The sequence below is a fragment of the Hibiscus syriacus genome, unplaced genomic scaffold (genome assembly GCF_006381635.1).
Source record: "Hibiscus syriacus cultivar Baekdansim isolate YM2019G1 unplaced genomic scaffold, ASM638163v2 tig00111095_pilon, whole genome shotgun sequence".
Taxonomy (NCBI): Eukaryota; Viridiplantae; Streptophyta; class Magnoliopsida; order Malvales; family Malvaceae; genus Hibiscus; species Hibiscus syriacus.
Genome location: NW_024062980.1, coordinates 4,235,982 through 4,249,179, shown reverse-complemented (window position 1 = coordinate 4,249,179; position 13,198 = coordinate 4,235,982). Strand labels below are relative to the sequence as shown.

General features: G+C 34.0%; 1 protein-coding gene and 1 pseudogene across 1 annotated transcript; one reads left to right on the top strand and one right to left on the bottom strand.

Annotated features, from left to right (window-relative positions):
* The first annotated feature begins 413 nt into the window (after positions 1-413).
* LOC120152669 (COP1-interactive protein 1-like) lies at positions 414-4,348 on the top strand. The gene is made up of 13 exons (XM_039164850.1): positions 414-617; positions 1,128-1,190; positions 1,316-1,378; positions 1,470-1,532; positions 1,623-1,685; positions 1,829-1,891; positions 2,065-2,127; positions 2,315-2,377; positions 2,500-2,562; positions 2,845-2,904; positions 3,100-3,240; positions 3,501-3,596; positions 3,709-4,348. Exons 1-13 carry the CDS (start codon positions 441-443, stop codon positions 4,129-4,131), a joined length of 1,401 nt encoding a protein of 466 aa, XP_039020781.1. The 5' UTR covers positions 414-440; the 3' UTR covers positions 4,132-4,348.
* Positions 4,349-6,645: 2,297 nt separating this feature from the next.
* Positions 6,646-12,522, bottom strand: LOC120152824 (annotated as a pseudogene).
* Between the last annotated feature and the right edge of the window lie 676 nt (positions 12,523-13,198).

Sequence of the window (13,198 nt, the reverse complement as noted above, 5' to 3'; positions counted from 1 at the left end):
CAATTGATCATTTTGTAACTTGTAATAGTCGGAGGACTCAACAAAACAATTAATGATATATAGTCAAATGATCATTTTATAACTTTTAATAGTGAGACTTAACAAAATATCATCTTATAATCAGGGGACCACTTATGTATTTTACACTATTTATTTTTATCAAAATTAAATACATTTACTAATTTTTTTAATCGTGAATTAAGTAACGAAATTGAAAATTGAGGAAAAAAACCTGAAAAGCAATTTCGTAAAACATATATTAGGACAAATGGTTGATTAGGTTTTAATAAAATAATAAATAATCCCAACCAATGTCGAAGACAGTAAAAATGGGAAACGACATGAAAAGCCCAGAAGAAAAAACATGACAGTATCAAATTTGTAGCCATTTTATTTTAAATTTTATTGAAATTTAAGTTTGATTCTTCGTTGGATAGAAAATGGAGGAGGATAAGAAGAAAAAGAAGAGAAACAAGAAGAATAAAAACAAACAGATTAGATCCCCAGAAGAAGATCTTGATCGCAATAATAACAATAACGTCGGTAATTCCCAGAATATCAACATTACCGAGCTGGATCTGGAACCGGCTACGGATCGCCGTAATAGCGCTCTTCCCGTAAGTTAATTCATCTTTTTCCCCCTTCTTTCTCTTCATTCGTAGTTGATTGTTCGCAATTCGTTTTCTCGTTGTTAACAAATGAAGAACAAAAAAATTGATAATCAGAATCGTTTTTGTAATATTGCTTGTTGACACAAATTCATATTTTCCTTTTCTAGCTTATTATATACATTCCAATTTGTATGATTCGAATTTTCTTTATATCTAATTCTCAATCATGTAAAAGTAATCACGACCGCCATTGATGATGATGATATAATATGTTGATTAATTTCTATGAATTTTAGTTAGAAATATCAATCTTGTGACATAGTAATGCAAATGCATGGTTGGTTGCCATCACATAAGCGCTTTTCTTTATAAACAGAGCTTTACCTTGAAATATATAGTGTTTTAGATTCTTTAGGAGTTGTGTTCTGATTTGTAGAATGTCTAACCGGAGACTAATGCTATGTGATTATTGAAAATTGTTTTTGGTGCATTAACTATATCGCTTTCTTCTTGAAGAGTTCTGCGGAAGAGATGATTAAAGAATTCCAAATAGAGAAAGAATCACATGTACAGAAAGAGGTAAATGTGATTCATCTAATTCTAGTAATAATCATCTTGTTGTTTATCTGCATGCTTCATTTATTTATTTGCCTCTTGTGTGATTGATATCACTAAACTCGACTTAAGTTGTCTTATAACTGCAGGCTACTTTGCAAGAGACAATCGAACACTTACAAAAGGAAAATGAATCATACATACAGATGCAGGTTAAATTGATGTTATCATGGGAGGAAATAAGAAAATTTATTTTTCCTTCTTTTGTTTTGTATTTAATTTTGTAGCTTAAATGTGATGCAGGGTACACTAGAAGAGACAATCAACCAATTAAGAAATGAGTGTGACTCACACCTAAAGAAAGAGGTACTACGTTAAGAACCTTATCAACTGAAAAATGTTCCCTGAAATAGCATTCAGATTGGTGAAGCGCTGGTGACTCACTTTCTTTTATAGGCTTCCTTAGAAGAGAGTATCCTGAAATTACAACAGATAAACAATTCACACCAACAAAAAGAGGTAATGCAGGATAATTATGTGAGCTTTTGCATACGTTAAGGATGTCTTATCTTTTCCTATCTGCATGTCATAAAAAAAATGTTTCTGTTGCAGTTAAACCTTCTCTCTTGTTGAAGCACAAAATAACCTCCATCTTCTTGCAGGCTTCTTTAAAGGAGACAGTCCTACAGTTGCAATCTGAAAATGAATCACACAAACAAAAAAGGGTAGCATGCTCAAATCTTCCTTTTTTTTGTGTTTTGTACAGCATACTAAATTCATTATTTATTCTCATGCACAAAAACATGTAGTATGGGGATAATATTTACCTGAATTTTATATAAATGTTCTTATTTCCTTTTCTCTTGGAAACTGCTATATCTAACAAGATAATTTACAGGCTGCTTCAGAGATGGATATCATCAGATTACACAATGAAACAGAATTGTGGCGTCAAGAAAAGGTAATATAGATGATATATAAGGACATCTTTCCACCTCTTGTTTCACTGCATTCACCCCTATCATTTGATGACGAAAGGACTTCTAATTGAACTGCTGACTGTCTCTTTGTAGCTTTAGCATCGTTATTTGAGGTATTTTAGAAAATTTTGTGATGAATTTGGCAATTCAATGTCGTGCAACGTGCAGGCCATATTGGAAGCGAAAATCAGTCAGTTGCTGGAGGAAAAAGCTGCTCTGGAACTGAAAGGGGTAATTTTTCTTTTTGTCTTCACAATAGTTCTTTGGCTTTCTTCATTAGTTTTTTTGTGTTTTTCTGGTTTAAATCTTTTTTGGGTATATGTAGTGTTTTCCCCTAATTTCGTAGTCTGCAGGCGAACTTGGAGGAAAATATTGAAGCCCTAGAGAAAGAGAAGAAATCTTGGATTCTGACAGAGGTAGCCAATTTCGCTCTTATCATGTGTCAATTATGCATTTTATTGGAAGATAATGCTCTGTTGAAAGTTAAAACCTGGAAGCTAGTTGGATTCTATACATGTGTTAAGGCCCCTTATGTGATCTGCATCTGGAGTGTGTTGGAAACAGTGTGGATCTTTCTCAGGGTTTGTTTATTTGTAATAAAAGTTATTTCCATTATCATCGTATGTAATCTGCTTCCGAAGCATTTATACATGTTAATAATTAGTTGTATTCTAATTTTATATAATCACTTGTTACAGAATTCCACAAAAGAAACAATTTCTATCCTTAATCGTGATATCACAAGACTAACAATGCAGGTACAACATTTTCACCCTTGCACTTCAAACTTAAAGGCTTCTTTCGCTAACAGATTATTGGACTCTGATATGATTCATTCCTAAAGTTGATTCTCAATTGTTAGTATCATCAACTTTGGCCTGCCCAAAAGGTTCAACCATTTTTGCATTGCACTCCTTTTGTTCTGATGTGGAAATTAAAACAAAGCTTGGCAGGTGGTCGAGTTGGAAGACTCCAGAAGCAAGCTTTCGCAAGAAAATCAGCAGCTAACAAATACTGCATCTAGTTTGCAGTTGCATATTCAAAACTGTGAGAGGAACATCACCTCTAGCTGCCCATCGGATGAAGTTAAAAAGGTTCGCTTCCATTCATTTTCAGCTCTCCTTCTCTCTAGTGTAGTTTGGCCATCCACTTTCTAGTTGAAGCAAGATTTTCTAGTTCCGTGATATATTGAGGATTCATGAGATATATTTGAATTTTTCTCCCTGTTTGTTTGAATTTTAGAGCGTAAATGTTATTCATGAACATTCAAGCAAATGAGCTATCTAATATTAATGTCTCTAAAGAAATTTAGGGGAAAATGAACAATGTAGTTGACTACTTTTCTCTAATGTAGCAAGCTTCTTATATCGAGGACCTGAACACTCAAATCGAAGCAGCAAGTGTTCTTGTTGAGAAATTGGTCATGGAGAATACAGAGCTTGTTGAGAAGGTGCCTTTTGTGCCACAACACATTATGATTTATTCTCTCTCTTCTTGTTCTTTGTAAGCCGGCATTAGAAGGGACTTTTTGACGTTGTGAATGTACCCAATCTCTTTGGCAGGTTAATGAGTTATCTGTTATGCTTGAGCGACAAACAGCAGAACATTCAACGGTCATTGAAATGCCCGATTCTGGACCTCACTCCATTGGCAATGGCTCTATATCGACTACAAAGCTGGATTCTTTAGAACTTGCTCAAATTAACGAGGGCGAAATCGATGGTGTGGATGCAGATGGGCAACCTAATGCCCAACTTCCACTCGCTGTAGAGTCCAAGGGCTCGGGAGAAGTTCTGCAAATTCCCCTGGATGATACTGATGCAAGGGGCTCTGAATCCCAGGATACTGAGAGTGAAAATAGTACTGTACCATTCACAGATGCTCCCCTGATTGGTGCACCGTTCCGGTTAATATCATTTGTTGCTAACTATGTTACCGGTGCAGACCTGGTTAACAATACTTCAAGCTCAGAAACCTTAGCTTAGATGCATCATTCATTTGCCGGTACTCAATACATACCATTCATGGTATACTTTTGAAGGAGAGATTTAAGATAGACCCCATTGTCGACATTGTTTTTACGCAGGAAATCGAATCTGCAGAGGAAAAATACTGATTTTATGTTTGGCATGTGTTGTGGATGACATTCATCCTTGTTTCACTCCATCTGGAATGTAACAAAAACATGCTGGATGGCTGTAATTTGTGACAATTAATAGTATTTACTGTATTTGATACAGAAGGAATGAGATTATTCATCTAATTTTCCTAACAGTTCATACTCATTGGAGCCTTGTTCTTTTTTTTGAATTCAACTGTTAGATGAGGATGCAAAGATGGAGCTGTAACAACATGGAACTTGAATCTAAGCCGGCATGCCTTATTTCAACATCGACATCTTGGGTGGGGTTCGGATATCCCAGACCTTTGACTTTTCCTCCGATAAGGGCCGGTTCTCGGCCGAATTTCTTCAATCGTCCTACTCGCTTCGATATTTTGATATTTCATTGGCTCTAGGAGTACACCGAAACCGTAGACATCGGATTTTTAAGTAAATTTTCGAGTTCCAATCATCTCTGGAGCTCGGTACTCTGCATTTCTAGATGGAACCTTCGGGGAAGTCATTAAAGGAGTCGATCCAAAATCAGAAATGCTGCCATGTTACTCTCACTTCTTTCAACCTTTGAATAGTACCCTGCACCTACTTCTTTGAAGTACTAAATTACCGCAGCAACACAATATAATATAATGACCGCATCATAATAGTTTTAAAAAATCATCCTGAGAATGGATAGCAGGTTTCATGAAGGTTATGTATTTAGGCTAAACTACCCGCGGATCTAGGAATTAAAAAATAGGGGTCCAAAATAAATATTATAATATTTATTGGTTTAGGCTCAAACAAGAAACCGACAGTTGAGTAGCAGTGGGGTTGGGACTTGTGTGAGTTTGAACCAAAACACAAAATAGAAGCTTTAATAATAGGTGAAATGAATGGTTAAAAATAATATATATTATTTTAATCAATAGTTTTTTAATTTAAAAATATGAAAAAAAGTTGACACTTGATATTAACTTTCTACGTCAGTTGAACACAAATTTCAAAAAAAAAAAAGTGTGCAGAATAGTAAAAAAAAGGTGTGTAGAATTTTTAAGTCTTGATATAATATATTAAGTGTTAATATTTTTTTTAAGGAAAATGGGTATACAACTGTTACCTCCTGAACCACATAGGTCCGCCACTTCCCTATAGCTCATCAAATTATTACTACTTTTTTACTTTGGTAATCAAACTTTGTTTTTCGATAAAATCATCACTAACGTTACATTTTTTATTTGGTCACCGATTGTTAAAAAATAATGGTGATGGTGACGTGACATGTTATAATACAATTTTAGTCCCAAAATTTATATATTTTATTATTTTAATCCTAATTAAAAAATAATTCAATAAATTCTTAATATTTAAAAATTATATCTATTTAATCCTCGTTTTAATTATAAGGAATTTAATAACTCAATAAATTATATTATTTTTTCTTTCATCCTTCAATTCATTATTTTATTGTATTTGCGTTTATTAACAATGCATTTAATAGAGTAAACTACACATTTAGTACATAAACTATCAGTTTTGGTCCGTTTTAATACCTAAACTTTCAAAATTTTCAAAACCTAACATTAGATTTTGAACATGGTACTAAAATGAAACAAAAACTAAACTTTAGGTATAGTTTTAAAAAAATAAAACTAGTAGTGTAGATACTAAACACGTAATTTACCTGTATTTTTACTTCATGTTAGCTTAATCATTTGTCAAAATTGTCAAACTCGAATCAAACTCGAGATAAAAATTGAAACTCGACTCGAAAGCTTGTGAGCATAAAATTTTAAGCTCGACTCAAAGTCGAAATAAAAAAATTGAAGCTTAACTCGAGCTCAAAAAAACTTAAACTCGAAACATTCTCAGAGTTAACTCAATTGAAGCTCAAACTCGAGGTCTTTCAAGCTCGAACTTGAACTTGGCTCAAACTCAAACTCGAGCTCATTCAAGGTTGAACTTGACCTTGGCTCAAACTCAAACTCGAGCTCAAACCTAAACCTTAAATACATGAAAACTTTATATATATGTGTGTGTTTAATATTATTAATAATTTATTTTAAAAATAAAATTTAATATATTATTTTTTGAGTTGCTTTCTAGTTTTTTAATAAAATATCAAATAGTTCGTTTTAGCTCGTTAAGAACTCAAGTCGATGCCATTCAATTTGAGCACTGACCGATTTTGATCAAATCTAACTTGAGTAACTTACGGTCTGTCTCATTTCATTTACTCTCCTAAATATAACTCTCCAAAAGACCTCAATACATGAGAAGAAGTTCAATTTTTTTAACTGTAACTGTGATCGAAACTCGTATTCGAGTTATCCGGTGTCGATTTCAGTGCGGCTTGAATTGCCAGCCAAGAGAAAACATGGAACTGAGCACCAACAAAATGCTAAGAATCAGTAGTCACATTACCAGGCATACGGATGAACAATACAAGACCAATTAAATATCACATTTATTAGATATTACAGTAGCCCGAACGGTTCAGGCAGAGACTCGAATCCATTATCGAATATGGATCCTTGATCTGATTTATCGTCGATACTATGCAACCAATTCATGTTCTTCGAGTCCTCTTTTAGCAGTATTGCATCATAACGGGAGCTCTCATACATGTCCACCTCACTTAATTTGGTCGAGTATCTTCCATCATGCCCGTCACTTCCGTTATCCGCTGCTCTCGGAATGCTATTTCCATCCTCGGAGTAGCCTCCATTTCTCAAGCTACCGGAGCTTCCATTGCTATTGAAAGAGTCGAAACGAAGCAATCGGGTTTTGGCGGGTGCAGATCGGATACTCTGAGGGAAAAGAGTTGTGCCCGAAAGGGAACGGATGTTGGCTGAACTATTTCTTATGTCCTACATCAGTTGATCATAAATAGCGTTAGGATTATTATGCATATATAACCTTTAAGTACCCCTGGGAAGTAGGAACGCTTCTTTTGTTAACTTTAACATTATGCAGTTAAGGGTAAGGATTCGATCGAGTCGAGTCAAAAAATTTTGAGTTGACGAGTCGTATTTCACAACTCGAACTTAACTTGAAATTTTTTTGAGTAGAGTTGAGTTTAAGAAATTCAAGTCGAGTTATTCGAGTTTCTATACTAATTTTATTACAATTATTTATGGTATTGTGGCAATGATTTGTTCCAATTTTTTGACTTTATCTAACCATACTATATATATTATTATTTCATATTATAATGTTATTTAATATATCAAATACAATCTAAAATTATGAAATATATTCATAATATTATATTTTAAAGAAAGTGTTTTGAGGGTAAAATATTGATGAGAGTATAAATGAGACAAGGAATTTATGAGAAAAAAATTTTTGTAAACAATTGTAGTCAAAAGACCAAATTGAGTAAAATACAAAGTTAATGAACTAAATAAAAAAGAGAGTACATCTTTAGTAAAAAAAATAACAATTGAAGTTACATAGGTATTCTATTGTGGTATATGAGCATGTGGTTCAAATTTAGTAAAAATGACTTAAAATAAATCACAAATTGAAGGAATAAAGAGATTGTGAAAATTTGAAGGACTAAATTTAAAAATAAAACATTTGTTATCAAAAAGAGGAATTAAAAATTACATATATATTCTACTATGGTTTAGGAGCATGGGGCTCAAATTTGGTAAAAAATGACTTAAAATAAATGACGAATTGAAGAAATAAGAAGATTATGAAAAATTAAATGACTAAATTAAAAAATAAAAAATTTGTTATCAAAAAGAGGAATTGAAAGTACACATGTATTCTACTATGGTTTAGGAGCATGTGGTTCAAATTTGGTTAAAATTGACTTAAAATGAAGGAGGAATTGAAGAAATGATGAAATCATGGACTAAATCGTAAAACTATCAAAATACTTAGTCAAATATCCGATTTTTCGAGTAACTCGAAAATTCTAAATCTTAACAAGATTCGAACTCGAAAATTGAATTTATAATTCAAGTTGACTCGAATAAGTCGAATAACTTGACTCAAATAACTCAAAATTTTAAAAAAAATCGACTTTTCGAGTCAAGTCGAGTTTTGCTCATCATAGATACAGTCTCTCTAAGGTACGGTAGTGATACGATAAATCTAAATAAATTTTAAAAAGATATAAAAAAATGTCATATATATTCTTTAAGGTTCATAAATAAATTTTCAAAATTACGTTTCGTAACAATTTTTCTCCTTACACTATTTTTGTTAAAATGGGTATATCTTAAGTTTCTGACGTTGGATTGAAGTGTTTCAAGATGTGTTAGAAATGTAACTGAAAGAAGGTTCATACATAAAAAACACCTCAACCTAGAAATGATGGATTTCATCAGAAAAATTGTGGTAAGTCAACTGATATTCCAGTCTTTAAAATTAACTTCAATATCTTATTCAAAATATATTTTTTATTATTTTTTAAGTTAAATTTCAAAAATAACACTAGGTACGTGCGTGAAGATTAAACGTGTCCCTGATACGTATCCAAAAATCTTTCCGACAGACCCTACTAATTATAGTAGTGCCCCTTTAACTAATTCTTGTCGTACCCTAGCAGCATTTGAATTACTCAACACATGATCAATAAAAAGTAAAAGGTTTGCTTAAAACACATCAGATGGCTAACATTTAATGAATATAGAAGTAGAGGGTAAGCATACCATGTGCCTGATAGCCGTATCCGGTGATTTTTTTGAGGTAGTCCTTCCAAATCCTGTGCCATCTGCAGTGGTTGTTGAAGACTTCATCGGTTTACGCATACCTAAATCTGAGACGTGGTATCCTTCGTGACTCATGTATGTTAGATGAATTCCCATTGGAATGGACTGGAGTCCTTCTAGGAGGATCACTTAGTCTTCCCCTAGGGGCAATCGGCGACAAATGTCTTCTTGGCATATTTATAGTGCTACTAGTAACTTGGTTTGCCTTCACGGTGGCACCAGGCCTAGACCTACCAGCAGAGATAGGCCTCTCGGGCAAAGTTGTTCTAAGGTTTGGTGGTGTGTCAAGCGGAAAATCTGGGGGTACAACCGGCTGTTGTGGTGGCCGTACTCGTGCACCCGGGGAGCTTGTTCGAGATGATGGAACTGAAGTGCGACTATTCGAAACAATGCGCCATGTTGAAAGTGAAGGACTAGCAGGTGAAGATAGAGAAGAAGCCGGACTCCGACGTGTCGGAGTCGATGGGCGAGAATTTGATCGAACAGATGCTGAGTTCAAGTTTGCAGGGATTTGTGGCCTAGAAGTTGGAGTTGACGGCCGTGAACTTTGCGAGGGTCTACTCCTGTCGATGTAAGAGCTGGTGGGAGATGGACGAACTTTTGAAGGAGTTGAGGGCCGTGATGGTGTTAAGCGTGCTGATGGGGTTGAAGGTCTTGCCGTAGACGACGACCGGGTAATCGAAGAGGATGGTCTAGTATAAGATGACACAGAAGCCGAGCTTGTATTGAGAATTGAACTACCCCTGTTTGAAGAATAGTTATTGTATGAAGAAGATAGAGATAGACGAGTTACTGAACTGCTTCTAGCGGGTCTTGGGGAATGGTTGCTTTCGGAATGAGAAATTGAAAGCTGAAACAGGGATAACACAAAAAATCAGTCATTCTTCGCTGCAAACTTCATGTGGACGAAGAATCAGCGGACCCAAAGGCTCACTCGACAACAATCGAATGCCAACAAAAAGAGAGAGCAATCACATACTCGGAGAAATGGTCCCGATTTTATGGTGTTATTTGTTGAATTCCTTAACTATTAAAAACTACAACATCATCCTCTAATTATAAGACATTGTTTTGTTGAGTCCCTTCGTTACTAAAAGTTATAAAATAGTTATCACACTATTCATATGTTATAAACTCGTCATTTTTCATTAAAAATTTGTCGACTGTTGAGTTGGACGTTAACTGCTTACTGGGACTATCAAAGCAGTATCTTATAAGATTATTTTATAACTTTTACTAGTCGAGGTACTCAACAAAATAGTGTCCTACAGCGGGGGAGATATGTGTATTTTAACCTAACATAAAAGTGGGAACAAAAGAAGTCAAAATTTGAAGGAAATGCAAACCCTTGAAGCCTTGGTGGTTGAAACAGATCTAACTTTTGGCTTGCTTCTTGGAGCAAGTGAAGTTGGCTGAGATTGTGATCCTTCAGATGAAGGAAAAAGTGGAGTTCCAGGAGGAGTTAGAAGCCTAATGACACAAAGTAGTTAACATTATAAACTGAGAGAGCCAAGGATTTGCAAACTGAGTTTAAATTTGAGACTCAGTCAAAGCAATACATTACCCAACAAAAATGTTGTCAATACAGCTATTTGATCAGAAAAGCAATCCAACTTTACCTCTCGAAGCTCAAGGCCAAAAGATTCACCCAGATTTTTGTTTTCTTGAGCAAATCAAAATATTACTATTATAACTACAGTTTAAACTTGGAAATAACCAAAGACCAGATGAAATGCATAAAACTCGATGTGAAAGGTAAAGGTTCACAAGAAGAGAAGGTTAGTTCATTTGCAAAGCAGAGAATCCCCACACCGGTGTCCAATGCCATATTTTAATATGTCCCATTAGGGCTGTAAACTAGCCCTATCGAATTTGAGCATTATTGAGCTCAACTCGACTCAAAAAGTTGAAAGTTGAACTTTACTGACTTGAAAGCTTGAGAGCATAAAATTGACAAAATTGATTTGAGATCGTAAAAACTTGAACTCGAAACATTTTCTGACTTAACTTGATTGAAGTTCAAAATCGAATTCAAGCTCAAACATAAACATTAAGAGCTCAAATATGAACATTAAGTACATGAAAACAACATATAAATATTAATATTATTAAAAAATTAATTTAAAAAATTCATATATTATTTTTCTAGTTTCTTGCGACCTTTTCAGAGTCAGAATCGGGTAGGAAGTCGTTCGCTTCGACTCGTTAAGAACTCAAGTCGAGTCTATTCGATTTAAATGTTGACGGAATTATTAAGTCAAACTTAAATAAGTCTCATTTACAACCCTATGTCTGGCAGATCCGGATATGGGTATGAGATACAAAACTTTGAAGATTTCTCATAGAGATTAAAGAAAAATAGGAAAAAGATTGAATACATGACTTCCAAAAGAGATTCATGGAAACCAAACAGACCCGAAAGAGAAAACGATGAAAATGATGAGTTGAAATTGGGAAATGGGAGAGAGATAGGATGTAGAAGTGTATTGTAGTAATAATGGGAGTGAGTTACCAGTCATAATCATGCTTTCCTTCCTCTGTAGAAGAAAGTAAATCATCGATTCCACCCTTCACCTTTGCTGATCCATGTGGTACTCTTCCCTGTTCTTTCGACACTACAAAATCAAAATCCAACCCATTAATGGAAGAGTTGTTCATTTCAGTTACTGCGTAAACGACATTGTTTCTGTTTTTCAGGCCAATATTCCAATTCGGAAAAAAAAATCATCAATCATTTTCTAATTTAAGTTAAAAGAAAATCTAAATAGAATGGAGAAGAAGTTTTGCTAACTGCTCCCTTCGAAAACGACAAACTACTCTGATAATAATAACATCAAAGTACCGTCGAGAGAGAGAGAAGAAGAAGAAGTACCGTCGAATGATTCATCGGAGGAGGCGACAGAGAGGCTGCGGCAGCTCTTTGAGAAAAGATCCCAATTCTCGTTCGAATCCCTGGGGAATAATCCAGCGTTCAAACTTGTAACACGGCGGTGATGATTGGATGCCGCCGCCGCCGCCGAAATGTTCTTATTATTAAAACTAATATTGCTGTTCCCTCCGCCGCTGACCAGTGATTCCGTTAGATTCCTATTCATCGTCATGGCGGTTGCTATTAAAGAAAATGGACTGCTGCAACTCCTATGCTCCCCTTTCTCTCTTTCATGCTATTGCAATGGTAGTGGTGCCAATATGAACATGACTATTATTTGTTATAATTGAAATGTGGGGAACTGCTCTTCACATCTGTTCTAAGTGACAACGCTTCTTAGCTTTAATTCAGATCTGTGCTTTTGTATCCGGAGGCAACCAAAACAGATTCTCCCTTTTTTTCAAAAAAAAAAAAAAACTTTTGTTCTAATAATTATTCAATAATGATGATATTTATTATTAAGTATTAACTGACTTAATCCTTAACGGTGACAAATGGGTGTGTATGGGTCCGATCGGGTCAGATTTTTGGTCCACCCGACCCAAAATTCATAAATCCTCCACCCGGTTCGAACTCGACACAAAAAATATACACATTCCACCCGATTCGAACTGACCCCATTTTTTAGATAAAATCAAATCTGACCCGACCCGAAATAATATATTTATTAAAAAATATTATTTTTATTTAATAAAAATAGGGATTTAATTTAAAGAAAATAATATATAGAGGAATATTATTGTAATTATCCTTAAATATATAAGATAAAATTTCAATTTTTTTAGGTCGGGTCGGGTCGGATATTTTTCACTATAAATTCGAACTCGACCGGACCTATAACCTTAAAAAATTATTTTAACACTTGGACTTTTATTTACCTGTTAATAGTAAGGCTAAGTAAAATTTGATTTAATTAAGAAAATTATTTTAAAAAATATTTGAGTTAATTTAAATTAATGAATCAATTTTTTTTAGTTTGAATCGATTTCAATTTTTTTTAATTTAAAAAATTGAAAATCAAATATGACTACTTTGTTATTTAGTCTCCTATATCATTTTTATAAAACAAATGTAGCTTCAATTCCTTTTTTTTATAACAAATTTTTTTTTTTTTGCAATTTAGTTCTTCATTTCCTCATTCGATTTAAATATGTTTTTAATCAAATTTAAATCATATACTCCGCTATCGGATAGAATACATATGTAACTTCTATTCCTATTTTTAATAATTTTCCTTTATAATTTAATATCTTACCTTTGTATTTTAGTCTTTGGACTATAATGCTTTGTAAAGTCTT